General features: G+C 38.5%; 1 protein-coding gene across 14 annotated transcripts in view; it reads right to left on the bottom strand.

Annotated features, from left to right (window-relative positions):
• GOLGA4 (golgin A4) overlaps positions 1–27,054 on the bottom strand; it is a 124,343-nt gene that overhangs the window by 62,741 nt on the left and 34,548 nt on the right. For 11 of the 14 annotated variants that reach the window (XM_061395895.1, XM_061395889.1, XM_061395893.1 and 8 more), the window contains 8 exons: positions 19,506–19,820; positions 18,704–18,751; positions 17,279–17,335; positions 10,014–10,112; positions 9,541–9,670; positions 7,854–8,041; positions 7,484–7,567; positions 5,150–5,297 (listed from right to left, as the gene is read on the bottom strand). In XM_061395895.1, coding sequence (XP_061251879.1) covers positions 5,150–5,297; positions 7,484–7,567; positions 7,854–8,041; positions 9,541–9,670; positions 10,014–10,112; positions 17,279–17,335; positions 18,704–18,751; positions 19,506–19,820 — 1,069 coding nt within the window. The remainder of the gene's footprint in view (positions 1–5,149; positions 5,298–7,483; positions 7,568–7,853; positions 8,042–9,540; positions 9,671–10,013; positions 10,113–17,278; positions 17,336–18,703; positions 18,752–19,505; positions 19,821–27,054) is intronic. The other 3 variants (XM_061395900.1, XM_061395892.1, XM_061395890.1) reach the window with 2 other exon arrangements.

Below are 27,054 nucleotides of genomic sequence, written 5' to 3'. Positions count from 1 at the left end.
TACCACTGCAGAAAGGCACCAAGCACCTACAAATATACGGTTGTTAAATAAACAACCCATATTAAAATCTAATCCCATTTAAAATAATAAAGTTTTCCATCAGGTATTCATTCAGTGCCAAAATGTGTACTTACTATTTGCCTAAAATGGCACTCTTAAATTCTACTTTAATTCCTAATTTTTTGCCTGAGAAACATGGAATTTTCTTTGTAAAGCTTATACTAAGTACCCATGATAAGGAAAAAAAACAGCCCTTACCCCAGTCCTGTTCATACAAGGCTTGGGAAAGGCACCATGATTCACTTATTGGCATGTGTGGATGCACAAAAATAAGATGTTTCGTGAGACTTAAGACTCCAAGAAAACTCTGTGACAAATTATCAGCAACTAACAAAACACTTAAATACACATGTGATTTTTGTTTGTTATATAAATATGCATAAATCTTACACATTGTTTAAAAAGAAACTATTTTAAAGGGTTCTTCAAATAAATATGTTCCACTGAATGCCTTTGGCATTATTAGGCCTATCCTATACAAATGAAGGAAAAAAAAAAACACAACTTATTTCCTGAACACACACAACATGACAATAAAAAAGCAGACAATGTTATGAGTTAATCTACATTTTAAAGTGCAGCCAATCATATAAAACACAGAACTTCAGCAAAAACAGGGTACATGAAAAGGACACAGGGTTTATGAAAGTTAATTCACTCTGGAAACTTTCCTAATCCAAGCAGAATATTTTACTCATTTTGCAGAATTGTAGGCAAAAACAATGGGGGGAAGGTGTTAATACTACGATGCGGGTTTTCTTTTATAATGGCTATATTTAAATAATTTAAAAATAACTAACAAAAAAGAGTAGAAATTTATGGGTCAGACTTTATCCTGAAAAAAAATTCAAAGATGGAATAAGCTATATTATAAAGTTGTTATAGTATTATTCATAATAATGAAAATAGAAAATAATCTAAGTGCTGATCAACAGGGAGATGGTTAACGATGTACATGCATTCTGATAAAGCCATTAAAATATGTTAGTACATTAGCAACATGGAAAAGTTCTCCTAATATAATGCTAAATAAAGAAAAGGGAGCATACAAAATTATATGGACAATTATGATCACAACTATATAAAATAAGGATTATGGAAAGACTAAATGGAAGTGTATTGCAACAACAGTGATGTGCTTTCATTTTCTCTATTTCCCAATTTGTTTTTTGTAATATACTACATTAATGATTAGCCAGCTACTCTACCTCCTATTGCAGTTAAAAACATACGCACATACAAAATAGCCAAGACTTAGTGTGAACTTAACATTCTCTACAGGTGCTGAACTGAAGAGATAATATTCTAGACAATTAGTAGTAATACCCAGCACTTGAAAAAACACCATTACATATTTAAGCTGAGAATTCTCCAAATTTAAAATCTGGTTACTTGATGATATGACCATCTATTTTAAAATAACACCTAGAAAGGAATACTATCAACAGTGTTGTACAACACTTGTAACAAAAATATTTCTTTTTTGGCTTTCTTTATCCACTGAAATAAGTAATTTTAACAACACAAAAGTGCTACAGTACTGTGCTTCAGAAAACACGCCCAGCAGTTCCACTGTAGGGCTGAACTGAGTAAGTACTACAGGCTGATACAACATCAAGCAGGTGTGTTACCATGCACCCACAGTCTAAGTATTTTATGATAGTATTATTCTTTTTAAAATCAGAGACACTCAGATTTCCTTTGTCCTCCAACATATGAGAAGCATCACAGTTTGTTGAGAAAAACTGTGAGAAGCAGTGCAATAGACTGTTTTCCAAGAAAAGTAGTGAGGAATGTATTTGAGCTGATTTGACCTCCAGAATAAGTGTGCCCCCAAAATTAGTTATTTGTCTGCAAATACCCACATGTCAAGAACTGCTAAATATATAAATTAATTTTTTACAATAAAAAATGCATTAGAAAAAAAATGCATTAGTTCAGATTCTTTGATCATTATTTTATCTACACATTTACTTCTAAAAATCTTAACCATTTGTTTAGCCTCTGAATTTTAAATCTAAGAGAAAGACAAACATTTAACAGAGAAACTAAATTCTCCAAGTGCCAGATGATATTCATATGCTACTACAGAAACTCTACTTCCTTTACAAAGACATTTTCTTACTTTTAGTACTAAATTTGGACTTTTCTGTTAATTGGAATAATCACTTATAGGTGAACCAAGAACCATATTATATTTGAACAATTCTGTTCAGACTAAACTAAAACCATTAGATGAAATTCAGTTGATGCACAAAACCAAGTTTCATTATAGATTTTAAAGGACAACATCCTCATATGGAATCAGTATGCTACAATTTTCTATCATAAGCCCAATAATTATGACTACAAATATAATTTCAAAAATATCTATAAAAGCACTCGTTATCCAAAGACTTTCCAAAGTAAATATTTCTATTAAATAACTATAAATGTTAATTCTCTCTTTAAGTATTTATTAATTTTAAATACTTTGACAGTACTATAAACAGATAAGTTTTTAAACTTATAGGCTATGAAATATTTATAAACAGTTTTATGAAAATCATATTTAAAGACAAAATACATAAAAGGTACAAACTACCATGTATAAGCACAAGGAATACAGCCAATATTTTGCGTATAAATGGAATACAACATTTAAAATTGTGAATCACTATGTTATATACCTGAAACGTATATATCAACTAAACCTCAACTAAAAAATAAACAAGTCAAGACAAAATATACCTGCGTTTCAGAGAAGTAAGAGGAGGAGGACTATATTACAAAACCGTTGACTGCAACAGCAGCCTGGGAAATTGTTATCCTACATATGAATTAACTGTATGTTTCACCTGCCTTTTCATCATTCACCCCAATTTATTTGTTATTCATGGATTTCTATCCCCTCATCAAGATATACCTCAATTTAAAAAGGAAATGAAACCCTTCACCAGCATTATTTTCTCTCAGCTGGCTACAACAGTCAACAAAAGCAATCCTAAAAATGAAAAGGCTTGACATGAGAAGCTGAGACTTTGCAGTAGGTTCTTCCGTTCACAGAAACCAGTGTTTAACAGCATCTCACAAGTCTCCAACTGCTTCCAGGAAGTTGTTAGAGATTATAACCTGAGAGATTTTTCTACTAATGTTCTCTAAAGGGAAATCTTCTTAGGTTTAAAACAACTTCAAGAAGATATTTTGGAGCACATCTAGTGTGAACCAACTACCCCTCCCATTCAGACCCATTCCTCTCCTTAAACCTTACAATCTGGTTTCTAAAATCATTTCTGAAATTGCATTCTAGGAATTGAATCCTCATGCAAATTAAAAGAAATTTTAAAAAATCTTCATCCCACCTTCTGCATTTTTGGAAATGCCTCCTATATTCCCCAGAAGCCTAAGTTTCCACAACTCCTATGATGTCCCAAGTTAATTTTTTTCTTCTCATTTACTTCTCTTCACCAAATGCAAGATCTCTATGTTAACAGCCCAGACACCGGATGCAAAATGCCCCAGATTCAAATCCTGACTACCCATTTAGTTTCTGTGGGTGAATCTAAGCAAGTTACTTAACTTCTACCTTCTTAAGTTTTCTTGTCTCATTCCTTATTTGTAAAATAAGAATAAAAGTAATACACATGTCATAGAAATTTTAAGGATTAAATACAAATACATACATGAGTGACTACAAGCAAGGCATTCATGACAGAGCCTCGCATAAAGTAACTGCCGGCCATCCGCAGCAGGCGCCACCGCTGCTGCTGCTGCCAGGAAAGCAGTCTTTCAGGGAAATCAGCCTCTTTTGTAAATTGAACCATAGCCTTCAACCTTAGGCTAATGACTCCAGAAAGATGCTCCAATTTCTTATTTCCAAATTTCTACAAGTCAATTCCATTTGGAAAGCTCATAATTGGCTTAAATTCAGAGAATCTAAGCAAACTCATCATTTCACTCCATTCCTCAGTGTCCCCATTTAGACTTCCTTTATTCTGGCGTCATGTGATTCATTCAGTCTTCAAACCTTAAATCGCTGATGTCTTCTTAGACTCCTACTTTTCTTCTGCCCCTTCAAGCTGGCTGGATACCAAATTCTGCAGAATCAACCCCTCCTCTTCTTCCCAAACCCACCATCCTAGACAAGGCGGCCAAAGCTCTCAGTTCCCAAAACCTGGGTTTCTACCTTTGCTCTTAAGTTCAACTTTGTACTTCATTTCTTTTCTACATACAAAACTGGTTTCCATCACATTTATACTTTCCTATTACTGGTTCCTAACATGGAAAACACACCAAAGTCTAAACTCAGCTACTCAGTATCTTTACAGACTTTAACAGTCAGTTCCTTCACATCCAACTTCATTTTCCACTTCAGCAAGAATGATTTCCAGCTGACACACACCACCTGTGGTCACTGTGCCTGCTTATGATCTAGAACCTGAAATGCGTGTTGCCCCCGCCTGTCTGTGTAGGCCCACTCTATTCACTGTCTGAGGCCCAACTCAAAACTCCCATCCTCACAAACCTGAAGGTCCCATTCACTTACTCTCACCTCTATCACGCACCTCTCCTTTCTTGTCTTGCATTACTTAGTATCATACCCTGCTGAACACTGTGCTGGTCTCAACACTTCACAGCCTAGCATTTGTTGGGTCAGAACATAATGCTGCTATGTACAATGCTGAATTATTCCATCATTCTCTTAAAAAAAGCAAACTGTATCTTATACTTTTTGTTTATCCCCAAGCATCCATAAGGTAGCAGTTATTTAGTATGTACCACACTGTGCCTACCTGGGCTGTTCCAAAATGTACACCTAAATTTTGATAGTCCAAGGCAGTGGTCACCAAACATTTTCCACAAAGAGCCAGATAATAAATACTGTAGGCTTTGCAGGGTTCTAGGCCAAGCATGAGCTGCATTACCAGCACAGGCCATAGTTTACCAAGCCCTGCCTCTTCTAAGGAACAGTCTACTGTATCTTTATAAAGAGGCTCTAGAGTTGAACGTTTTTATCCATATTTAACTAATTTTTCTAAATGTTGGTTAGTCAAGCACTTCACATGACTTCTGAGTTCCAATATAAAACAAGTAACCCCTGATTTCTTACCAGCTCTTTCAGACTTTTCTTTCTGTTCCCGTAACTCCTCTCCCTGGGTAGTCATCTGTTTGATGCGACTGCGAAGTTGGGCAATTTCTTCTTCTTTCATTTCCAGGGTTTCATGCATCTGACGTTTTGTCTCTGCTATTACCATTCCCTAAATAGAAGTGCAGACTCTAAAGCATTTGCATAACAAAACTGCATTATTAAGAGCACACAACAAACTTACTTTCAAGGGCAGAAAACATAATGTTTCTTACTAAGTAGAGCATAAGAATTATTTCAGTATTTCACAAACTGAAGTCTGTGTCCTGAGTATACACTACACTATGTACTACAGTAACTTCAGTTACCTGGCATATCAGGGTATTTTTAATATAAAAATTGTTTTAATAATAGTTGAAACTGCTAAAAACACATTTTAGTTAAAAGATTTATCATCTTTTCATAAATGCTTACTATAATTTTCCCTGTCTTAGTAAACAGTTTACAATAAATCAACAAAATACAGCCTTTTGTACTTGGCTCACAACCAACCATGATTACTGAACTGTGCTCTAATATGGGGGAAGACCCAAAGGCTGCCAAGAGTATAAGGTCACCGCTGCCATACTGGATGGACCAAGACTGTGGTATAGATCTACCTGGTTTTTCTCTTTCCTCTTGTGACAATCTCTGGTCCCAACACCACTCCTTATTACTGTCAGTGGGGCAATCCCATTCCTCCAATTTGCTAACTGTCTTCCCACTTTCTGGATAATCTACACAAGAAATGAAGGTTGCTAGGGGGAAATATAATCAAAGAGTAGATGTTAAATCAGTCATTTGCAACTAACAAAAAAAAAAAGTGTAGTTCAACTTGTCTCTTGAAAACTAAGACTCTGTGACAGCTAGTTTATGATATTAACCTTACTTCTAGAGTTTGTCAACTCTTGCTTTAGGGTCTGACTCTTCCAGACAGCTAATATTAATGAACAGATTAAAAACCAGGTAAGAGGGGAATTATTACACAAATTTCAAAACAAAATTGTGAGCCTTCAGTTTCCTCAAAAACCAACTCACAGTGGAAAAAAAGAGATAGAAAGAGAGAGCAGTGGAACCTATAGATTTAAAAAAGCCTTAAGAGTCACAACATCAAACTGCAATAAAAGAACCTCATTTGGATTCTGCATCACAAAAAAGAGCAAAAGTGTATGAGACAAAAGGGAAAATCTGAAACTGCTGAGATAGTTGACTGTTATCAAGGAATTGCTATTAAATTTTTAGATGTGATTATAATAATGTCATTATATTTTTATAAAAATAAAAATAGTCCTTTATTTTAAAAGACATATTAAAATACTTATAGAAGAAATGATAAAGATTTCTTAGATTTGCTCTAAAACAATCCTAGGATGAGGATACTGGCAGCTGGGAATATACACATGAAACAAAATTAGCCATGAGATGTTAAGCATTGAAGTTGGGTGATAGATTCACAGGAATTCCTTTTATTAATCTCCGTATTTCCTATAATAATTTTCTCAAAAATTTTTTTAAGCAAAGTCTTTACGAAGTTAATGGAATATTTTTTTTTCATGTTTTTTTTTTTAATGAAGTTAATGGAATATAATCTAGTAAAGTGGACAGAATGAAAAGACTGACAATACATTTCAACAGCAGAACAGCTCTGATACTTTCTTAATCATATGGTCACTTAAAATCTGTAGCTTTAAGTACCAAACTAAAAAACATGGTGGATGGTATAGAACTAATTGGAAGCTACTTTGAAAAAAAAAAAAAAAGGACCCATGAACTTGGCGCTGAAAAACTTTAGTCAAAACTGTTTGTTTATGAATTTTTTTAGTTGTCTTTGCTGTCATAGCTGAAGCTACTGTCCCAACTCTAAACTGCCAATCTCACCTATACACTGTAAAGTTTATTTTCAGAAATTTTTATTTATGCTAATGTATATATTACCACTGCTGTACTTTTTGGGCAATCTGTTTCCATTATATTTGAAAGACAATACTTACATCATTCACATTTAGTAATGCCTTAACTGTAACTAATTTAACTTTTCTCTAAAAAGTAGTTATGTACTATAAACAAATTTCTTTTGCAACAGCATTCTAACCTAGAAATCAAAATGCTGACTGGATCAAGAAATCACAGATTCAGCTTCACATGATACAAAACTAATAGTTATATAAATCTAGAAATGAAAACAAAGAGGTTTTTTTCATGGAAGCAGGCATAATACTTTTGGAAAGCAGAAGTCTGAATGCTTCCAATTGCTTCCAAAAATGAACTGGGGCGGGGGGCCTTCAACAAATTTTAGTATCGTAAGTTTTGTTGTTTTACCTTATCTTGTTCAAGCTGTTCAATTAAGTTCTTTGCATCACGCAACTGAGTGATAAGTTTAGTCTTCTCAGCCATATGAAGCTCCTAAAAAAATTTTAAAAATTCATTTCCATCTCTAATAAAGTTTCTTCTTATATGCGAACTCTAAACATTTTATCTAAATTTGAATACTCCTACAAGTCTAGTAGGAGAAGAGAACACAGGATGTGTCAAAAGGACGGTAAATGGTAGACTCCCGGGGCACTAGGGGGCCCTCTCCACGCTGTCTACGGAGGAAGGGGCAGGCCTTCCAGAGGAGGTGCAGGCCGCGCTGGGGCCTGTGGATCTACCGTCACTGGGCTACGGTAAGCCACACTCACTCGCTCTTTACCTTCATCTTTTCTAGTTCTTGAAGTCTTTCATCCAGTTGCTCCTGCAGGGCTTCTTTCTCACTAGTTAACTGCGCACACTGTTCCTTATGTGACCGAATGGTCTCCTTGCAGCGCTGCAGCAGGTTCTCCTGACGCTTAACTCTCTGCTGAAGTGCTTCCACTGCTTTAGCAGAAGCTCCATCTCCCACTGTCAACAGTAAAGCAGCATAAACAGGGGCTGTCAGTAAAGAACCTGAGGACTCCCCTGGATTCTGTTAGTGCACAGGAATGTATGGTCATCCCAACGCTTTGCTATACTCTGAGCCACTCAGAGAAGAGAGGGATGCCCTTCCCAACTTCTACTTTGCAGCTGTTTGTGTGATCTGTAGCTGAAGGAGCTGAGCAGTACATTCACCTCTTCCGTGGTTGCACCCCAGCCCAAATGACACACAGCACTCTTGAGTTAACATTAGTTAACTGAATCCACCCTCCTTAAAAGACAGTCTCATGGCCATCTTTCACTCTTTGCCAGTGCCCCCTACGTCTCAGTGCCTGTAACAAAGTGATCTGTAAAGCATTCCTTCCAAAGCATTCTCATCTTGTCCAGAAAGGAGTCCTGGCATGTAAACTTTCTCCACCTCCTTACATTAACGAAACAGGCCAGAGAGTTTTTCAAGAGCCCTTACAGGCTGGCTGCTCAGATAGATGGCTGTTCAGCTCTTTGCTCTGGTGCTGGCTAGACCAAAAGTTTATCATCAATTTCTTTGCAAGGAAGCTAGTAAACAAAAACTGGGAATTTTACTGAATAGATAGCTCAAAGTCTCTAAGACTAGGATGGACTACAACTGGATTTTAAAACAGAATTTAACTATTCTTTCTTTTCAGTTAGAAAGCAAATAATAGGGCAAATACTGGGATCTTTTAAAGTAGAAATATGTAAGCAGTATTACTCAAAAACAAAAGACGACAAATATGACAAAGAGCATATTCCTTAATCTTGAGCAGACCTGACCTTTTATATGAAGTCTAGCTACCACTCTCAATAAAACAGTATAATGTAATGAATTTCAATGACAATGCAAATGTATGCTACTCATGGACTTTCAAGTAGTAAAACACTTACTTACTTTCTCCCGAATAACAATAAATAAAAAGCCCCAAAACCATCAAAACTCTTGCATCTGTTAAAAACAAGACAACAGGTCCAAGATGGAGGGATATGTTAAGCCCCAAGCCACCAAACTGAGACTTAATTACAGTTTTGACCTCTCCCAGAAATGGAATCTTAAGCCAGTTCAGCAGGAATCACCTGATCAACACTAGAGAGGTCACATGCCTGACACACCCCTGCATCCTCCAAAGGAAAGGGACCTTGTCACAACCAATCCACTCTTTGCTACTCTAACTTCCTTGTTCCACTCTCTTCTGTCTATAAAAGTCTTTCATTCCTTCATTTTGTACAGCTCCCAGGAGCTCTTTTGAATCTGCTAGAGGAGATGCTGCCCAATTCATGAATCACTGAATTATGCCAATAAGATCTTCTAAATGGACTCAGTTAAATTTTGTTTTTTAACGCATCTTTCTAGAAATATGAGGGTCAGGGACATTTTACTTCTACCTCAGTCCATGGCTATTAGTTCCCGCCCTAGAATCTCTCAACATCCTCCTCTAGTTTTTAACTCAACCTCCTGACAAGCTGAAGCTTACCTACTGGCTCTACATCACTGTCTGTGTTCTCTTTAGTGACGCCTTCAGCCTCTGGTTCCATTTGAGGCAGTGGTTTTGGTAGATCAGCATTCACTGGGCCATTTCGTAACCGTTGCTTCAGCAAAGAAACCTAAAAACAAAAAGGTTTTCATTAGGGGGAAAAAAAAATTATGGCAGTAGTACTTTCTTTAAAACAGAGAAGGGAAGAGTAAAAGGTATCATTTTTGCTATAATGGAGGGAAAACAATAAAAGTACAAATTTACTTCCAGTGCAACCAATTTTGGTATTTGCTATTTTCAGTGATATCTTAGCCAGAAAACACAATAAATCAAAAATTATCCTTAAAACTCAGTTGAAAAGCAGAGAGTTTTTAAAATAGGCCTTTTAAAAAAAAATCTAGAGCCTATCAGATATTCCATCAAAATCCCTTTATTTTCCTTTATCCAAAAATTCCACACTTTTTTTTTTTTACCTGAGTCTGGAGAACACTGATATACTGATCTTTTTCCTCTAAAGATGCATCAAACTCCTCCTGAAGATGTTTTTTTGCTTGTTGGTCCATTTGAAGCTCCTAAAACATAAAGGATTCACAGGCAGTTTTCAGTATAAAACAAAAAATATGAACCTGAAGTTTTCAAAACTTAAAAACTGATCAACCCAGACTGTATTACTCTTAAGGTATAAGCAACAATAATTAGAGAATAATTAGCATTTAAAACAGTAGTATTTACCTCAACAAATAATTCTGTTCTTTAAACAGTATAAAGATCCAAGAAGAGAAAACATACTTCTAGACCTTAATCATTGCTGAATTAACAATTCTGTAGAAAGGATTTAAAAAATGTTACTTAAGATAAAGGTAAAACTTTATCCTACTTTAAGACATCTTACTGCCTGTGCTATCTTAAACTCACTTGATCTAAAACTGAATGGTTATACAGTAAGTAACTAGATAATCAACAGAGCCTTCCTTTTTCCAATACATGAATTGCCAAAATCAGAAGCTTCCTCAAATGAAAAGGTTGACCTACTGGATCACCAAACAGTGATATTTCAAGTTCTCGACATTACTTAAAACACTGCTTTTCTCAGGTCATTAATAAGCTGCTGCTGCTGCTAAGTCGCTTCAGTCATGTCCGACTCTGTGTGACCCCATAGACAGCAGCCCACCAGGCTCCCCCGTCCCTGGGATTCTCCAGGCAAGAACACTGGAGTGGGTTGCCATTTCCTTCTCCAGTGCATGAAAGTGAAAAGTGAAAGTGAAGTCACTCAGTCGTGTCCAACTCTTAGCGACCCCATGGACTGCAGCTTACCAAGCTCCTCCATCCATGGGATTTTCTAGGCAAGAGTACTGGAGTGGGGTGCCATTGCCTTCTCTGCATTAATAAGCATCCCTAACTAAATCCAATGGTCTTTACCTCTCCACTCAGTCTCTAATAATTACTTCCTTAAGTGAGGTACCTGCTTTCTGCAGGTGCAGAGCTCCTCCCTATAGTCCTGTCTTTTAGAGTTTCCACCATGTCCTTCATTGATTCTATCGGCAGCTATCCCTCTGGGCTCAGTTTCAAGTCCTCAGGGCTTCTCCCTGACACGTGCTTCATTAGAATGCTGGAGATTAACACCTGGAACACAGTGGATATTCCATCCAAACCCCTCTCTTTTTCTAGGATTTGTACTTTTCTCATTCTCTAAGCTCAAAATAGTCAAAGTCATATTTTATTTTTCTTTGCCGATCTCTGCATATAACCAAATTCTTTCGTTACTTTCTCCACAATGTTTAGGTCCTTTTTCCCCATACATAACCATAATCCCAATCTCTAATAATTTTGAAGATTAATTTCCTTCAGTAGGCTTTCAGAGAGAATTCTTACCTCAAGTTTTCATCTGATTTAATCCATCCCTCACACAACTCTAGAAACTTTTCTTCAAACAATATTTTCAAGGACTCATAAGCAACACCCTCTTCTTGAATCGTTTCAAATTTACTAATTCTCAAAATGCTGAGGTACTAACTGTCCTCTCTTCCCAACACCCACACAGCCTCAAGGTCTCCCAGCACAGGGTCTGCTCCTCTCACTACTGGTCTGACCTTCCCCCACAGCCGGAGTCTCCAAATGCTGGTCTTAGGATCAAGACAGGTTTTTCTTAGACCTAAAGATCTTTCATCTAAACAACTGTATCTTATCCTGAGACTATGTCCTTCCTAATTGTTATTAAAAAAAAATTTTCTTTCATGAAATAATGACAATAAAAGAACCTAGTTCCTCATTCCCAATGTCCTCACTTGAAAAAAATAAAAGTAGCCCTATGACAAGTCTCTGGTCCCCCATTTCTGGAAGGAAATCAAAGGTAATTTCTCAGTCCATGAAATCCCAAAGTCTGGAAAGCCACTGTCCCCCACGAACCTGCACAGGACAATTCTTTAGTATGGAACAGCTGTGCATCTCCTTAATAGCAATGCAGTCCTTTACTTTCTTTAAAATTCATTTCTTTCAAATAATTTTCTGCTGCTGCTGCTGCTAAGTCGCTTCAGTCGTGTCCAACTCTGTGCAACCCCATAGATGGCAGCCCACTAGGCTCCTCTGTCCCTGGGATTCTCCAGGCAAGAATACTGGAGTGGGTTGCCATTTCCTTCTCCAATGCATGGAAGTGAAAAGTGAAAGTGAAGTCACTCAGTCATGCCCGACTCTTAGCGACCCCATGGACTGGAGCCTACCAGGCTCCTCCGTCCATGGGATTTTCCAGGCAAGAGTACTGGAGTGGGGTGCCATTGCCTTCTCCGAAATAATTTTCTACTTTCTACCATACTAGATCCCAGCCCACAAAAACTTCTGTGATTTATATTAATATGACAGTTTTCAGGTTCTGAATGTTTTCATCTCATCTTAAGAAGTCCTTGCATACAATGGAAAGAATTTTTAATCATGTCCCCTCCTCCTTCCTCTTGCTACCTTATTCTACCACTAAAAACTTCACAAATAATAGAGACCATGGTTATAAAGGAACTGTCTACTTACATCCTGACTACAGCCTACAGGGTGGCTAGCCAGCTGTCCACCACCACTGTAACAGGGTCCCACCAGCTCTAGAACTGGACCCAGCACCAGGGGTTACTTTCCACTTTCAGAAAGTTCTTCTGATTAGATCCTTGGGGTCACTAAGAACAACCCTAATCCTTCTTCCATGTGACACTACTTCCAGACTCTGAAGCCTGATTTCTCTCCCAATAAATCTCCTCTTCACTATCCCCTAACTCAACAAATGATGCTGCAATTCACTGTCACCCAAGCCAAAAGTGTTGGGGTCAATCTTGACTCCTCTCTTTTCCTCTCAATCATCAGCAAACGCTCAAAGTAATAGCAAGTCTGGCCATTTCCCACCACTTCTATCCCTGCCACCACTCCTACCAGCACTACAGCTGTAAGACCTGTTAAAGGGCTCTCACTTCCATTCTTGATTCCCTATAATGAATTCTTCAGAGAGTAACCAGTGTGTGACCACCCTCTAAAGGCCTCACTCAACTTTCAATCCTTTATGCTGCTTCATTTCCCCTAATAGAACTGTTTACTACCTAACAGTGTGTTGTATATGTATGCATATACGTATGTGTGTCTATGTCTTACCCACTAGAAAACGAGCTTCATTTGGTCAAAGACTTTGTCTTATCCATCCTTATATATTTGGTATCTAGGAAACTGACCTTTGATGTAAAGCTACACTATTTGAACTTTTTAGCACAATAATAAATGGCTCTGTACCATTACTAAACATAACAACCAATTCAATAATTGTCCTATTGTTGGGCCATTTGGACTGTCTGCAAATTCGGGCAAATCCTGGAATTAACATTTTTATGCAGAAGTTTTATAAGATCTTTCTGATTATTTCCCCAGGTATTCTGATGAGTGGAATGTATCAAATATCTTTAACTTAAAAAAAACTTTTGGGTAAAAGTGCCATATTATTTGTCCCTCAACAAAGTGCTAAATGTACCCTCTTTTCTAGTAATAATAGAAAGTGTGACTGAGAAGAAACAACACCTGAACTCCTACTCAGCCCAAGACTCCACATTTCTAGTTTGACCTCTAAGACATGTCACAGAAGTGTTAATATTCAGAAAACCATGCATAGGGGTCAGGGGCCATGCAGTGGAGAGGCTGGAGGAGGTGCGAGTATAACAGCTGGGCATCTTTTCTTTCTGGTGAACGTTAACTATACTTGTAGAACAAATACACCACAAGAGTTTAAAAAAAAGAATGTATATATTATGCTTTATGATCTAACAGCATAGATATGGAAAAGGATTTTTAAATGTTGGAAGGATTGCAATAGCATATAAAAGTGCATTTAACTAATTTCAGTAATCATAATTGATGATGATAGTATTCAGTTCAGTCATTCAGTCATATCCGACCTTTGCGACCCCATGGACTGCAGCACGTCAGGCTTCCGTGTCCATCCACAACTTCTGGAGCCTACTCAAACTCATGTCCGTCGCATCGGTGATGCCATCCAACCATCTCATTCTCTGTCATCCCCTTCTCCTCCCACCTTCAATCTTTCCCAGCATCAGGGTCTTTACCAATGAGTTGGTTCTTCGCATGAGGTGGCCAAAGTATTGGAGTTTCAGCTTCAGCATCATTCCTTCCAAAGAACACCCAGGACTGATCTTCTTTAGAACGGACTGGCTGGATCTCCTTGCAGTCCTAGGGACTCTCAAGAGCCTTCTCCAACATCACAGTTCAAAAGCATCAATTCTTCGGCGCTCAGCCTTCTTCACAGTCCAACTCTCACATCACACTGGAAAAACCATAGCTTTGACTAGATGGACCTTTGTTGGCAAAGTAATGTCTCTGCTTTTGAATACGCTATCTAGGTTGGTCATAACATTTCTTTCAAGGAATAAGCGTCTTTTAATTTCATGGCTGCAGTCACCATCTGCAGTGATTTTGGAGCCCAAAAATAAAGTCTGACACTGTTTCCACTGGATGCCATGATCTTAGTTTTCTGATTGTTGAGCTTTAAGCCAACTTTTTCACTCTCCTCTTTCACTTTCATCAAGAGGCTCTTTAGTTCTTTGCTTTCTGCCATAAGGGTGGTGTCATCTGCGTATTTGAGGTTATTGATATTTCTCCTGGCAATCTTGATTCCAGCTGTGATTCATCCATGCTGGCGTTTCATATGATATACTCTGCATATAAGTTAAATAAGCAGGGTGACAATATACAGCCTTGATGTACTCCTTTCCCAATTTGGAACCAGTCTGTTGCTCCATGTCTAGTAATAACTGTTGCTTCTTGACCTATATACAGATTTCTCAGGAGGCAGGTCAGGAAATCTGGTATTCCCATCTCTTGAAGAATTTTCCACAGTTTGTTGTGATCCACACAGTCAAAGGCTTTGGCGTAGTCAATAAAGCAAAAGCAGATGTTTTTCTGAAATTTCTTTGCTTTTTCGATGATCCAGTGGATGCTGGCAATTTGATGTCTGGTTCCTTTGGCTTTTCTAAATCCAGCTTGAACATCTGGAATTTCATGGTTCACATGCTATTGTTGAACCCTGGCTTGGAGAATTTTGAGCATTACTTTGCTAGTGTGTGAGATAAGTGTTAACTGTGTCGTAGTTTGAACACTCTTTGGCATTGGAATGAAAACTGACCTTTTCTAGTCCTGTGGCCACTGCTGAGTTTTCCAGATTTGCTGGCATATTGAGTGCAGTACTTTCACAGCATCATCTTTTAGGATTTGAAATAGCTCAACTGGAATTCCATCCCCTTCACTAGCTTTGTTTGTACTGATGGTTCCTAAGGCCCTCTTGACTTCACGTTCCAGGATGTCTGGCTCTAGGTGAGTGATCACACCATCATGGTTATCTGGGCCATGAAGATCTTTTTCGTATAGTTCTTATACGTATTCTTGCCACCACTTCTTAATACCTTCTACTTCCGTTAGGTCCATATCATTTCTGTCCTTTATCGAGCCCATCTTTGCATGAAATGTTCCCTTGGTATCTCTAATTTTCTTGAAGAGATCTCTAGTCTTTCCCATTCTATTGCCTTCCTCTTTTTCTTTAAACTGATCATGGAGGAAGGCTTTCTTATCTCTCCTTATTATTCTGTGGAACTCTGCATTCAAATGGGTATATCTTTCCTTTTCTCCTTTGCCTTTCACTTCTCTTCTCTTCTCAGCTATTTGCAAGGCCTACTCAGACAACCATTTTGCCTTTTTGCATTTCTTTTTCTTGGGGATGATATTGATCACTGCCTCCTGTACAATGCCACGAACCTCCATCCGTAGATCATCAGGCAGTCTATCAGATCTAAACCTATGAATCTATTTGTCACTTCCACTGTATAACTGTAAGGGATTTGATTTAGGTCATACCTGAATGGTCTAGTGGTTTTCTCTACTTTCTTTAATTTAAGTCTGAATTTCACAATAAGGGGTTCATGATGTTATTTCAAGTCTACGAGGTTTATAATGTTGGGATTATGGCCAATGAGCAATTTTGGATCTTCTCAATTATCATCAGGTTCTTCCACAAATTAAGTGTAAGGAAAAGAGAGGGATGAAGAAGACAAGTAGACTTAGAGAGACTTAAAAGATACATCAAAAAGTTTTTTACATAGGCAAGACTATAACATCTCAAGGTATGCACTTAGGTGATAAAACCTTAAAAGAAATACAAGGAAATACATTTAAGTTAGCATGGCAGTTACTTTTGGAGAAAGAGAAGGTGCTGTGAATGGGCTGGGAAGCACAGAGGAGCTTTTGGATGGCCAGCAACATTCTTGACCTTGGTGATGGCTACACAGTGGTCACTACATATGTGGAAGCTATATTTTTGTCATGATTTTCTACATCTATTATAGTTTATGATTAAAAGATGGTAAAATGATTATGATAAATGATATAGCAGAGACCTAAAATGCTGTTCGCTAACCAATTTAAGCCAATATTTTCGAATCTTCTTAAGGTAGGACCAGAAACAGAAATTAGCAAAGCATGACTCCAAATGATAAATATTTGCCTGGATATGATAGTTTATTGTAAAAATTACACCCTTCCTCCCAAATTACAAGAAACATAATTCTTGTTTTACTTCACCAAAAAGGTAAAAAGGTTGCTGATTAGGAAAAAACAAGAAGAAGCCTGAACTACCTAAGAGACAGGTTAGCCTTAGAAGTTGTCACTGACTGTCTATGCAGGCAAATTATACTCTATTGTTAAATAAGCCATTCTTAAGTCATTACAGGAACATCTTGGAGATATAATGGATTCATTTCAGACCAACACAATAAAATAAGTATTGCAATAAAACAATACTTTTGGTTTCCCAGAGCATGTAAAAGTCATGTTTACACTATTTACACTAAATAACTATTTAGTGTGCAACAGCATTAAAAAAGCACATACCTTAATTCAAAAAATATTTTATTACTAAAAGATACCATCATCTGATAACAAAGGGTTGCCACAAGCCTTCAATCTGTAAAAATGCAAGATCTCTGAAGCACAGTAAAGTACAATAAAATAAGGTCTGCCTGTAATTTCACCAACATGTATCTTAGGGAAACCACACAAATAAAAACTAAAAGAACTGACTCCTGGTCTTGTAGGCTGATCTGGCTAGTTTTCACTATAATGGGGTACATATGAAACTATCCCAAAACATAAAACAGTCCTGATAAATATGAGAAATTTAGTCACTATTCTCAAAGTACTATTCTCAACTTACCTCTCTTAACTCTCCAATCCTCCGAAGTGCTTTATCCTGACTCTGACTTAATATACCCTTTAATTTAAAAGGAAAAAAAAAAAAAAGCTGGTTCAAACAATCACATGACATATCAATGACAATCAAGTTAAAAAGATCACAAATCACTGAATTTTATTTCCAACATCCTTTACTTCTGCAACTATGCAATCACAACTCTCTCCTGCCACTTAGTGGTAGATTTATGTACATCTAGAAACAAAAAACCAGACAAATCAAAGAAACACAAGCAAGGTACTCACAGAACTTAGGAATAAGATGACCTTTTGAGAATGAGTTTATGGATTATTAATAATACAATGCATTAAATCAGAACTATTCCCCCACTTCTATAGACCACATGTTTAAAAAATTATCAAATTAAATACTTTATGTGTAATAATCTAATTTCCACACTTGTTATGGACAATTAGAATAGTGAAATCAGCAACAAATAACTGATGTTACTATTCTCAACTGGTTATATTCCAAACCAAAGTCATATAATTTAATGTTGTACTCAAAGCAGACTATTATTAATGGTAAATTAAATATTTGAAAATAATATACATGGGGAAATAAAGTTTACCAAAACTCACTTTACAAATAATTTTTTGGTTATACAATTAATGTCTCTAAATGGGACAAGACATTAAACTGTTTTAAATAACTTCTACAGTAAGAACGAAGACCATCTGCATTTTATAAATAACAGCACCATCTGAACTGGAGTGCTACTTCCCCTTAGCTCTGACATGTGAATTATCACCTGGGACACCTGCTGGGAGATTTCTGGCCATGAAGAGGATGACAGAACAGGGCAGAAGTAAGTCACCAGGAGAACTATCATCATTCCTGCTCTCTACACACTTAACCAAGGGCTTTATAAGCAGCAACCTCAGCAAACAGAAGAGAGGATGCTTATTTTTGGACCCTGATACAAGGATAAGAAACAGATGTCTTCAGGTATTTGAAAGTGAAGTCGCTCAGTCGTGTCCCACTGACTCTTTGCGATTCCCTGGACTGTAGCCTACCAGGCTCCTCCATCCATGGGATTTTCCAGGCAAGAGTACTGGAGTGGGTTGCCATCTCCTTCAAGTTGTATATTTATCTACCAGTAAAACAAACATGCAGCCTACAGACTGACCCACCAGGAAACATACTTGAGAGAGGCAAGCAAATTAAATCCAAACTTCTTATATACTGCATACTTGAGAAAGCCCATCCCTACCAGAGGCAAAAACATTTGAGACTTCTCTCATTCTCTGCATCAAAATTCCTAATAGTAAAACAGGTTAAATACTTTGGTCATATGAAAAATTATTAAAAGCCAGGGTCTTATTACAATATCCTTTCTAATTTTAAAATTACATATGAATCAATATAAATAGCCAATAAATCACTTACTTGTAGCTTTTTCTTCTCTCTATGAAGAGTCTGATAAGCTGTAACAAGCTAAAATAAAGAAAAAGTCATTAATAACATCAGTCATTCCCACATAAATGCAGTTAATTGTTCTAAGCTCTGCTAAAACATCTCATTATGAAAGTCAAAAAATAAGTCAAAAGAACCCTTTAATAGACAATTCAAGCTAATTAGATGCATATGCAGTTGAAACTAAATAATATAGGTAATATATTTTTAAAAAATAAAGTGTAACTTGACTATAAAAATACTATATTACATTTGATTTCACCTAGACACATACCTCACATACCTAATTCACAGAATAGGATTTCACCTAGACACATAAAATGGGATCTCACCTAAACACATACCTCACATACCTAATTCATAAAATGGGATTAGAGCCCATCGCCTAAAGACTACTTAAACTACGGTCACAGATCAGTCTCACAAACAAAAGCATCACCTGGAGCCTGCTATTAATAGAAATAGAAGTTCTTAGGCCCCACCTCACACCAACTGAATGAGAAGCAGAGGGAGGGTGGAGAAAGAGCAATGTGAGAATCAGAAGGCTACAGGCAACAATCTGCTCCAAAATTTTACTAAGAGTCCTGGCCAAAGGGCCTCAGCACCGGTGAACGTCTTTAACTAGATACTGCCACACACTACTCACCACCAGGATCCAGCGGAGCTAGGGAATCAACAGTTCAGCCAACGACAGGCGTAAAGACCAGGCCGTAACATGAATTAGAGAACATGAGGAGGAAATTTTCACACTAGCAAAAAAAAATCATGCCCTTACCTCACAACATTTCCCTTTGTAGCCATTCAACCTTCGTTCCGTCCTCCGCAACCACTGGATCAACTGCTCTTTGCTGAGACTGTCTAAATTCCCAAGTGAGTCTTCAGTCTCACTCTCCATATCAGAGGGTGGATCAAAGAAGGCAGCAGACGAGTCCAGGTCGAACCGATTCAGGGATTCTCTAGAAGACGTGCGTACCAAAGATTCTTTAGAGGAAGATCGGACTAGAGATTCCTTTACTGGACTCCGAAACAAAGACTCCACAGATGGCACCCGGAGTTGGAGCTTCTGTGCAAAAGACTGCGTGTCACTTGACTACAACCAAAACACAACAGAACATGGGAGTTAAAATACACATTTAGACTTCTATTATTCCCTAATCACCAGCAAGAATCTGTTAAAAGCTCTAGCACATTTAACTTCATTCCTGACATTTTACACAATACATTGTTTGCTGAAAAACAAGAGACGCCCGGTTATTTCTGAAAAGGCTCTGGACCTTGAGTCTGAGGACTGGGTTATAGGTCCCAGGTCTGTCACTGAGCAGTGGAATGACCTTCACTGAGTCACCTCCCTTCGGTTTGCCCATTTGTAAAAAAGAAGGAAGCCATGCTTTCCCAGCAGACCTCACCTGTGCGCTGTAAGATTCATCCACTAAACTAAGATCCTTGGAGGCAGGGGCCAACAATACCACAGTGTATACCCAGGACCGCAAATGGGGATATGTACTGTGAGGTGTGAAGTGTGTGGCTGAATCTGGAGTCTGCCTGGAGGCGCAGTCCTTAACACTCTTCTCAGGCAGAGGGTAGGTAACGCAGAGTGAACCCATTTTGTTCAGTAAGAGAACAAAAGGCAGAGCTGACTGGCGACATTCGGCTCTGCTCTACTTACCACTGTCTTCGGGGAATAAACATAAGCATTACAAAATCATGAAGGGCAGTCAGAGTCTGAGCTCAAGCCCCTCTGCGTGGATCAGTAAGCCTCATGTCAGAAACAGTCATCAGCAAGAGCTATTCTCTTAATTAGCATATTAATGATAATGCATTATTTTGTAAAACAGCCATGGAAAATACTATAATTCAATAACTTGCATTATTTAAAGCAGCATTGTTTTGTTCACATGACAGCAGTCAGTACTTTAGGTGTTTCCTAGAAACTCATTCTCATTAGTGCAACAGGGTCACTGCAAGATCTCAAAGATGCTAGGAACGAAATGCTCAGAGGAGACTGAGGCCATGTGCAGGCAAAGATTACAAGACAACAGAAACAGTCTCTTTAATACACAATAAAAAAAAATCAGACCAGGAATACTTTATAGATTTTAGAGATTTAATAATAGTAGTTGGCAGGGTGTGAGTTAGCAGGGGCTCACCCTCTTCATCAGCACAGAGATTTACCACAGATTAGTAACAGTAAAAACTGAAAACAACCCAAATATTCACCACTGGAGGATATATCAACTATGGTGTATGTACGAAGGTTCAAGACATACTATTATTAAACGGGAAAACTCAGGTTATAAAATGACACATACACTGTGAGGTTGTTTTGATTAAAGTAGTTACGTATAGTTTTGAATCAGTATGTACGTGTCCACAAACACCTTGAGAACCAGGCTGTTAAAGGACCAACACAAAAAGTTAACAGACAGTGGGTCTGAGTGGTTAGATTTTAGGTGGTTTTTACTTTCATTTTTCTATTTTCGTGTACTTTGCAATTTATTCTTTCCTAATGTGCAAGTTTTACCTCTCTTCTGGGACAGGGTGGAGAAAGTCTTAAGGGACAGGAGGGACCCTCATGCTCAAAACCCTGAAGACCCACTTTACGCCTACTCCATTACCAGCCACTTCTGACCCACACAAAAAGTGCTTTTCAGCTCCTACAGACAATCTCCTTGTAAACTGCCTAGGGCAAACAAGTGAGAAATCTGACTAGCACTAGAAATAACTGTTATTTTAGGTGAGCCAGGACTAATGAACAATGTCAAGGACATTATGTGCAGAAGCTCGTAAGCTGGGTAACTGTCACATCTACTCTGCTTGGCAGGAAGGTGACTGAGTGTCACGATTTAGCCTGTTGGGCTGCCGAGCAAAGCTGCCTAAGTTTAAATCCTGGTTCCACCACAATCAATGTTCAAGACATGAGTCAAGTTACTTAACCTCATGAGTTTTGTTTCCACCTCTCTAAAATAGGGATGATAAAAATAATAATGATGGTAATAGTAATACTACCTACCTCATAAGGATGCCACAAAGACTGAATTTGTTAACATGTACACGCAAATTGCTTATAATGTAGCAAATATGCAATAAACATTGATTATCAGTATTAGAGAAAGAAGACTAAAAGACAAACTTTACTTAAGAACCATACTCAAGCTTATGTGGCAGACTCTTCTGGCTCTACGATGCAGTAGCTTAGAGCACAGGCTCTGCAGCCAGACTTCATAGGTTCAAGTCTTCCTTCCACCACTGACCAGCAATATGACCTTAGGCAAGTTACACTGCCCCTCTATGCCTCTGTTTCTTCATAAGTAAACTGAGGAAAACAGCACTCACCTCCCAGGGTGCCCATGAGGAGTACTACACGAGGACATGTGAAGCACTTCGCACCATGACTGGCTTGAGCTGTCATCACCAGATATCCAACACTATCTATCAAGAGATATCTAATCCTCCCTTCTTCCTTTCCACCAGACGCCAGTTTCGTTCAGGCTAACAATACAGCCAGGTTAAACATTCACCTTCTCAAATATGAACTAAAACCACAATGAGACACTACCACATATCCAGTGGAACGGCTAAAATACAACTATGGAAAACTCCAAGTATTGGTGAGGATATAAAGCCATCCATTTTGGAAAACTACTAGCATTTATTAACATTAAAACTAAACACATATGTACTCTGTGGACCAGCAGTTTGATCTGCTGGAGAAGGGATAGGCTACCCACTCCAGTATTCTTGGGCTTCCCTTGTGGCTCAGCTAGGAAAGAATCCGCCTGCAATGCGGGAAACCTGGGTTCAATCCCTCAGCTGGGAAGATCCCCTGCAGAAGAGAAAGGCTACCCACTCCAGTAGTCTGGCCTGGAGAATTCCATGGACTGTATAGTCCACAGGGGTCACAAAGAGTTGGACATGACTGAGCAACTTTCACTTCACTGTATATCCAGTACAAATGTATAATTATGTTCAACAAAAGACATGCACTAGAATCTTACAGCAGCACTGTTCAAAACAGTGCCAAACCTGAAACTACTGTTGATGCTCATCAATAACAGACAGGAAAAATCAACTGTTGTCTGATCATCAACGGAATACTAGACAGCAACACGGAGAAGGCAATGGCACCCCACTCCAGCACTCCTGCCTGGAAAATCCCATGGACGGAGGAGCCTGGTGGGCCGCAGTCCATGGGGTCGCTAAGAGTCAGACACGACTGAGTAACTTCACTTTCACTTTTCACTTTCATGCACTGGAGAAGGAAATGGCAACCCACTCCAGTGTTCTTGCCTGGAGAATCCCAGGGACGGGGAAGCCTCGTGGGCTGCCATCTATGGGGTCATACAGAGTCAGACACGACTGAAGTGACTTAGCAGCAGCAGCAGCAGCAGCAGATAGCAACAAGAATGAAAGATTAATAGCCACAAACAAAAATATACATGAACCTAACACTAACAATATTAAACAAAAGAAGCCAGACACAAAATATCCACTTCTGATTCTATTTACATAAACTCAGAAACAGGCAAAATTAATCTATAGTGTTAGAAGCCACAACAGTAGTTACCCCTGCCCCCAGTGCGAGAGGAGAACAGAAAGGAACACAACAGTTTCTGGGAAGCTGGTAATTTCTGTTTCTTGATTTTGGGTGCTGGTTAGAAAGCTGTGTTTAGTTTGTGAAAATTCAGAAAACTGTATATGGAATACATGATACTTTTCTGTATGTAGATATTATAGTGTGATACATTACATTTCAATTAAAGGATTTTTAAAATTAGCTCTGGGCTTCCCTGCTGGTTCAGTGATAAAGAATCCACCTGCCAATGCAGGAGACACTGGTTCGTTCCCTGATCCAGGAGGATCCACACGCCTCCCAGCAACTAAGCTGCGCCCCTATGAAGCCTGTGCTCTGGAGTCCGGGAGCTGCAACTGCTGAGCTTGGCTGCCCTGGAGCCCGTGCTGTGCAACAAGAGAAGGCACGGCGATGAGGCCGCACACCACAACTAGAGGGCGCTGTGCAACAGGAGAAGGTGGAGCGATAAGAAGCCGCACACCACAACTAGAGGGCACTGTGCAACAGGAGAAGGCAGGGCAATGAGAGGCCACACACCACAACTAGAGGGCGCTGTGCAACAGAAGGCAGGGCAATGAGAGGCCGCACACCACAACTAGAGGGCGCTGTGCAACAGAAGGCAGGGCGATGAGAAGCCGCACACCACAACTAGAGGGAGCTGTGCAACAGGAGAAGGCACGGTGATGAGAGGCCACACACCACAACTAGAGGGCGCTGTGCAACAGGAGAAGGCAGGGCAATGAGAGGCCGCACACCACAACTAGAAGGCGCTGTGCAACAGAAGGCGGGGCAATGAGAAGCCACACATCACAACTAGAGGGCAGCCCCGCTCACCGCAACTGGAGCAAAGCCCACACAGCAACAAAGACCCAGCACAGCTACAAATAAAAGAACTAACAAAATTATTAAAAATATAAATGTAAAATAATAATAAAATTAGCTTTTCCCAGACTCTGGTTCAGCCACGAGTGGGCTGTGTGCTAAAGCTCAGCCAATAATGGATACTACTGAGTGGGACTCTAAAGGATGGGACCTTCCTCAGTTTTCTGGCAGTCCAGTGGTTAGGACTCCACACTTTCACTGTGGGGGCCTGGGTTCAGTTCCTGGTCAGAGAATTAAGAGCCCACAAGCCACACAGTGCAGCCAAAAACCACGATGGAACCTTCTAGAAGAAATATTATTTTCCTGATAAGGAATGTGTCTTTTGTCCTATTGCGAATGGAGATGTATTTCCTGGAGGCCAAACTTGGAACTGTGAGGATGAAAGGCAGTGATGAGAATGAGAGGAAAAATGGAGGGCAGGACAGGAAGCCAAAGGGAAAGGGTCTCTAACAACTGTCTCCAGCGCTTCTGCTACATGAGAAACTCAGCTCCCACGGGCTCCAACCACTGCCAGGCTTCTGGCACCAAAGACATTCCCTGATTTGTAACTCACTGTTTAAAAAGCTGATGGGGATTAGAGGAGAAATGTATAAGGAAGAATAAATGAACACAGAGTTACTTTTTAACGCCTTTCTGTCTCACCCGCTTGACCCTGTTTTCACTCCTCCTTCCTATTTCCCCAACAGTGTTATTGTTCAGACTTTTATCCTCTGCCAGCTGGATATCTGTAGCAGCCTTCTGTTCTCCTGCCTCAGATCTCTTACCCACCGGTCTGCTGCTGTGTCACACAGTCACTAGGATTTTTAGGATTTCTTCCTAAAATATAATTCGGTTCATTTCATTCCAGTTCTTAATTTGAACTCTCACTTAATAGAAGGATCAAAATCCTTCACTTATGTTCAAGATTCCCAGTTCCCAAGACCCATTTCTTTGTAAAATCACCCCTCCACGTAACAGAAACTTAAGTTCTACTAGGGAACTTCCTGTTTCCTGAGCAAATGCGTTGTCTGTGTGCCTCTGTGCTATCGCCCAAAGTTTCCATGCATATGGAAACCCAGACATCCTTCAAAAGTGAGTTCAAATTTCTAGGATTTCTCCCATCAGAAACTGCCTTTCTTAATCGCTAAGCACTTTACCAGGACCACTCCTGGAGCACATACTGCCTTCTGACTCAACATTACTTACTCGCTGATATAACAACTAACTGTTTATGCCTTAAAACAACTACAGAGATAATACAGCACAGTGGTTAAGAACAGACTTCCTGATTTGAATTCCAGCTTTACTACTTACTAACTTTAAGACCTCTGTTTCAATTTCCTCATTTATTTAAAAAAAAAAAAATTAGTAGATTGTTATGAGGATTAAATGGCCAAAAACACTTAAAATAATGTCTCGTATAGGAAGCACTAAATATGTTTTCCTACATTGTATCCACTGCACACACACCCTCACCCCAAACTTTATACTCTTTTAGGACAGGATCCATATTCTCTATTTCTGTAGTCTCGCCTCAGTGCTTTCCACAGGAGGTGCTTAGGACACATTTGTTCAGCTGAACCCTAACCTGGCAATATGATAATGATGATCTAATGGGAAAACTTGAAATACTCAATGATTGATCAAAATGATACATATCATTTTTTATATAGTATATCTTATTCTAGAAATCATGGGAAAGCATTAATACGACACCAGTAACACTCTATAATAACGTTCATAAGCTTTATTCATAATAGAAAACTTCAAGCAGCCCAGGTGTCCATCAATAGGTGAGTATCTACAGAATATTCATATAGAAAAACTACACAACAACAGGTAGGAACAAACTACTGATAAGTACAGCAAGGATGAGATTCCAAAAATACTGTGCTGAGTGAAAGAAGCCTTGCACACAACAGTGCACTCTATGAGGCCACTTACATGAAAATCTAAAATAAGCAAAACTAATCTGTCGCATGGTTGAAAAAAATTAAACCAGGTTGCCTCTGAGAGGAGTACCACAAGGGAACTTTCTGGGGTGATGATAATCTTCCATAACCTGTGGCTGGGTTTGGCACATACAACTGTCAAAACTCAGTCAGTGCACATTTGAGGCTTGTACATTTCATTTTATGTAAAATTCACTTCAAAAAAGAAATTATAAACACTGATCTCTAGATAACGATATGCATACTAAAACATTAGTACTGTGGCCTACAACTTTGAAAGGCATCAAAAAAATAAAATAGATTGAGGTACAAATAGAGGAATGAATATACGGACAGAAAAAAGAGTATGGTAATGAATGCATCAGTGACAGAACTGACGCGTTAGGTACACATATGTTCACTTTATAAAGTTCTTTCAACTTTTCTGTATGTTGGAAATGTTTCATAACTATTGAAAATAAAATTAAAAGCAGTCTTTCACTTCTGGCAGTATTCAAAAACAGCAACGAAAATTTCAAAATTTAATTTTACTACTATAATTTCTTTTTAAAAAAATTAATGATTTTCAAAACCAGACTTTTTCCCACAACCTAAAAAAAAAAAACAGCATATGAAAATGGCCATTTAAATTCCTATGTTTTGCTCTATTGAATTTAGTGAAACTCAGTTGTTATTTTTTGTTGTTTTTGCTGAAGTTTAGAACATACAATGATATGTTCATTTCAGGCATGAAACATACTGATTAGATATTTTTACAGATTATGCACCAAAGTTATTACAATATTACTGACTCTATTTCCAGTGCAGTACATTACACATCCCTATGACTTATTTATTTTATAGCTGGAAGTCTGTAGCTCTCTATCCCTTTGCCCATTTCGCCGTGCCACCACCCTCCTCGCCTCTGGCAACCACTACTCTGCTCTCCATATCTCATTTTA

This window comes from Bos javanicus, chromosome 22 (assembly GCF_032452875.1).
Source record: "Bos javanicus breed banteng chromosome 22, ARS-OSU_banteng_1.0, whole genome shotgun sequence".
NCBI lineage: Eukaryota > Metazoa > Chordata > Mammalia > Artiodactyla > Bovidae > Bos > Bos javanicus.
The sequence above is the reverse complement of the archived record's forward strand: the minus strand, read 5'-3'. Positions and strand labels throughout refer to the sequence as shown.